The 4,412-nt window shown below is 31.8% G+C and overlaps 1 protein-coding gene across 1 annotated transcript; it reads right to left on the bottom strand.

Moving 5' to 3' along the window:
• Positions 1-1,335: 1,335 nt before the first annotated feature.
• LOC128644511 (zinc finger protein 543-like) lies at positions 1,336-3,797 on the bottom strand. The gene is made up of 3 exons (XM_053697095.1): positions 3,765-3,797; positions 2,212-2,289; positions 1,336-1,751 (listed from the first exon to the last, which is right to left on the bottom strand). The coding sequence occupies exons 2-3, from the start codon at positions 2,270-2,272 to the stop codon at positions 1,336-1,338; spliced, it is 477 nt and encodes a 158-aa protein (XP_053553070.1). The 5' UTR covers positions 2,273-2,289; positions 3,765-3,797.
• Positions 3,798-4,412: the final 615 nt, after the last annotated feature.

Raw genomic sequence — 4,412 nt, 5'->3', positions numbered from 1 at the left:
ATCCGGCAGGAGGACAGTTTACCCAGCATGAGAGGATGCCGCTCCTCACAAAGGCCTGTAGAAAGAAAGAAAATCAGAATAAACCTATTCTGGTTTTCTGTATAAGGGCAGCAGAGTGTTAGGAAACGCAGCAAGGCCCACCTAACAAGTTCCTAACTGCTTTAAAGCTACCACTGTCCTACTGAAGAGACTAATGTGGAGCACAGCTAAACCCAGCTTGACAGGGAAGACCAGAGCAAGCTTGCCCTGTCTTCAAAACATAAAAAATCTTGTTAGAAGAATCTTTATCAGACACTTAATTACTTTACCTCCTCCTTGCACTAGAGGCAGAGAGAATGACTGGGGTTTGTGGGAAGGGAAGTGATACTTAACAGCTCTGCTGTGGTGCTCTTTGCCTCCTCCTGCTGGCTAGGAGTGATATTCCCAACAGTAATTGATAATGATCCGTGGACTCACCGTGTCATTAGAAAGAAAGAGCGCATTTTCTAGTTAACATAACTCTTGAGGATCACACCTTCTTGATCTAGAACAACGCAAGATGCTCATAGTTTGAGGAACAAAAACAGTCACATGTCCAAGCCCCCACAATTCTTACATCTCTCAAGATTCTTTCTGGATCATCCCATGCAAAATATATCAACCCATGTGTAGTGATTGTTTACTAAAAAAATTTAACAACAGACAAGCAAACTATTACCCCTACCCTTAGTGACTTTGTCAGTGAATCTAAAAGAATATTTGAAACAAACCACACTTGTTTTCAACAAACAAATCCCTGCTCATATTTGGTGCAAAATGTGTAAAAAGAGGAGACCATTGGAGTGCTGTCTCCAGCAGCTGTTTTTTCCTTGTGTATTTAACAAAGTTTTAAAGAAAACTTTTTGGTATTTTTTATACAATGGAATTTTTATGTCTTTGTCTATAACAAACTGTAAGCTTCTTTTTTGTATTAATAGTCTAACGATTATGTCTTTTCTGATGACTAGTAAGAGATGAGTGGCTAATATAAGCCTTTCCACATTTACCACAAATATGTGGTTTCTCTCCTGTATGTATTCTTTTGTGCATGATAAGTGACGACCCTTGACTAAATGATTTCCCACATTCAGAACATTTATAGGGTTTCTCCCTGTGTGTGTCCTTAAGTGTGTAACAAGTCCAGGTTTGTGCCGGAAAGATTTATCACACTGAGAACAAGGAAATGGTTTCTCTCCTGTATGTACACGCAAGTGTGTAACAAGTGCTGATTTGTAGATAAATTGTTTCTCGCAATGAGTACAAGCAAACGGCTTATCTTCTAAGTGTCTTTTACGGTGGCTAAGAAGTGTTGAATGACTAACAAAACATTTTTCCACAGTCAATACAATGAAAAGGCCTTTCTCCATTATGTTGCCTTTCATGTATAGTGAGATAACATTTACAATTAAAACCCCTTCCACACACAGAGCACATATATGGTTTCTCTCCTCTGTGAATTCTTATATGATTAAAAAACATTTTCTTTTTATCAAAATCTTTTCCACATTCACTGCATCTGTACTCTATTTGCTGTATAATGTTAACACTATTTACAACAGGAGGATTGTATGCATCAGTAATCTCTGTAGAATTTTGTGTTGATATAGGATATTTTCTTTTGCAATCAGCTTCATTTAACTTCCACTTTTCATCACCTTCAATAAGACAATTATTTGATTGACGAGTTAAATGAGATGTTTCCATTTTGACTTCCGTCTTGATTGTATGTGAATCTGAAGAAAAAATACATGGCAAATAGAACTGTTTTAATACATAGTCTAAACCTGACTCTTCTTTAAGATCTGATTGCTAAATGGCACAATGTATTAATAGTGAAACAATATAGTATATGTTCACTCATTTAACATTATGATATATATGACCATGAAAAAGAATAAGTAAAAAAAAAATAATATATATAATATATATATATATATATATATATATATATATATATATTTATTTTAAAAATAAACAAGAAGCAAAAATTAATAAAAAAATAACATTGTGTAGACTCTGAAATCTAAAATATTTCATCAAAAATGTATATGAAATGCAAAATAATATAATATATGACCGGTTAAACTGAAAAGGTAAAAAAAAAAAAAGTTAAAGAAAAAAAAAAAAAAAGAAAAAATTACTAAATAATATTTTTTTTGCAATTGGCTTGTTTTAATGTCCACCACTCATCACCTTCAACAAGATAATTATTTGTCTGAAGAATTATATGAGATGCTTCCTTTTTGACTTCCATCTTGATTGCATGTGGCTCTGGAAAAAAACACATTAAATAAAGTTGTTTTAATACACAGTCTAAACCTGACTCTTCTATAATATCTCACCATTAATATATTGTACCATTTTTTCTCTCCCTATTTTTGACTATTGAAACAAATAAAGGGGTCTTTCATTCATGAAGTGTAAGATACTTTATGAAAAAAACTCCTTTATTTGTTTCAATCGATTACCGGTTCTTAAATTTTTTTAGCCGTGGCCTGCAGTAGCAGCTAAGAACGGTGATTGATTGAAACAATAAAGGAGCTTTCTACATGAAGTATCTTATACTTCATGAATGAAAGTACCCTTTATTTGTTTCAATAGTCAAAAATAGAGAGAAAAAAAATGGTACAATGTATTAATGGTGAAACAAAATAGTATATGTTCACTCATTTAATATTATGATATGTATGTCCATGAAATATAACAAGTAAAAAGAAAAAAAAAGTTAAAGAAGCAAAAATTAATTAAAAAACTTGTGTAGAATCTGAAATCTAAAATCATTTCATCAAAATGTATGAAACATGCAAAGTAATAAATGATCAGTTAAACTGAAAAGTTAAAAACCATACACTGAATAAATTTCAATGTGAATGTTATAAGGAGGCCATTGGAGTGTGCTGTCTCCAGCAGCTGTTTTTCCTTGTGTATTTAACAAAGTTTGGAAAAAAAACTTTTTGGTATTTTTTATACAATGGAATTTTTTTTATGTCTTTGCCTATAACAAACTGTAAGCTTCTTTTTTGTACTAATAGTCTAACGATTATGTCTTTTCTGATGACTAGTAAGAGATGAGTGGCTAAAATAACCCTTTCCCCATTTTCCACATATATGTGGTTTCTCTCCTGTATGTATTCTTTTGTGCATGATAAGTGACAACCCTTCACTAAATGATTTCCCACATTCAGAACATTAATAGGGTTTCTCCCCTGTGTGTGTCCTTAAGTGTGTAACAAGTCCAGGTTTGTGCCGAAAGGATTTATCACACTGCAACAAGGAAATGGTTTCTCTCTGAATGTACGCGCATGTGTGTAACAAGTGCTGATTTGTAGATAAATTGTTTCTCGCAATGAGTACAAGCAAACGGCTTATCTTCTAAGTATCTTTACGGTGGCTAAGAAGTGTTGAATGACTAACAAAACATTTTCCACAGTCAATACAATGAAAAGGCCTTTCTCCGTTATGTTGCCTTTCATGTATAGTGAGATAACATTTACAATTAAAACCTCTTCCACACACAGAGCACATATATGGCTTATCTCCTCTGTGAATTCTTATATGATTAAAAAACATTTTCTTTTTATCAAAATCTTTTCCACATTCACTGTATCTGTACTCTATTTGCTGTATAATGTTAACACTATTTACAACAGGAGGATTGTATGCATCAGTAATATCTGTAGAATTGTGTGTTGATATAGGATATTTTCTTTTGCAATCAGCTTCATTTAACTTCTACTTTTCATCACCTTCAATTAGACAATTATTTGATTGACGAGTTAAATGAGATGTTTCCTTTTTGACTTCCGTCTTGATTGTATGTGAATCTGGAGAGAGAAAAAAATACATGGTAAATTAAACTGTTTTAATACATAGTCTAAACTTGACTCTTCTTTAAAGATCTGATTGCTAAATGTCAAATTTAATCTAATTTAAAAGTACATAAACAGGGAGAAACAAAAATGGTACAATGAATTAATAGTGAAACAATATAGTTTAGGTTCCCTCATTTAACATTATCATATAATGACATGAAATAGAACAAGTAAAAAAAATATAAATATATTTTTTTAAAGAAAATAAACAAGAAGCAAAAATGAATAAAAAAATAACTTATTGTATAGACTCTGGAATCTAAAATATTTCATCAAAAATGTATATAAAATTCAAAATAATATAATATAGTATATGACCGGTTAAACTGAAAAGGTAAAAAAAAAAAAGTTAAAGAAAAGAAGAAAAAAAAAATTCGCTTGTTTTAACGTCCACCACTCATCACCTCAGCAAGACAATTATTTGTCTGAAGAATTATATGAGATGCTTCCTTTTTGACTTCCATCTTGATTGCATGTGGCTCTGGAAAAAAAACACATTAAAGGGACAGTCTACCATAGAAC

Source organism: Bombina bombina, unplaced genomic scaffold (assembly GCF_027579735.1).
Source record: "Bombina bombina isolate aBomBom1 unplaced genomic scaffold, aBomBom1.pri scaffold_1800, whole genome shotgun sequence".
In the NCBI taxonomy this organism is placed as follows: Eukaryota; Metazoa; Chordata; class Amphibia; order Anura; family Bombinatoridae; genus Bombina; species Bombina bombina.
Note: the sequence above shows the minus strand (reverse complement) of the source record. Positions and strands in the feature narration are given on the sequence as shown.

Bases quoted from the DNA above. Each gene is read 5' to 3' on its own strand.
- LOC128644511 (XM_053697095.1), bottom strand. From the start codon at position 2,272: ATGGAAGTCAAAAAGGAAGCATCTCATATAATTCTTCAGACAAATAAT. The intron at 1,752-2,211 runs GTGATGAGTGGT...TTTTTTCTTCAG, and splicing joins AAATAATTATCTTGTTGAAG to ATTCACATACAATCAAGACG.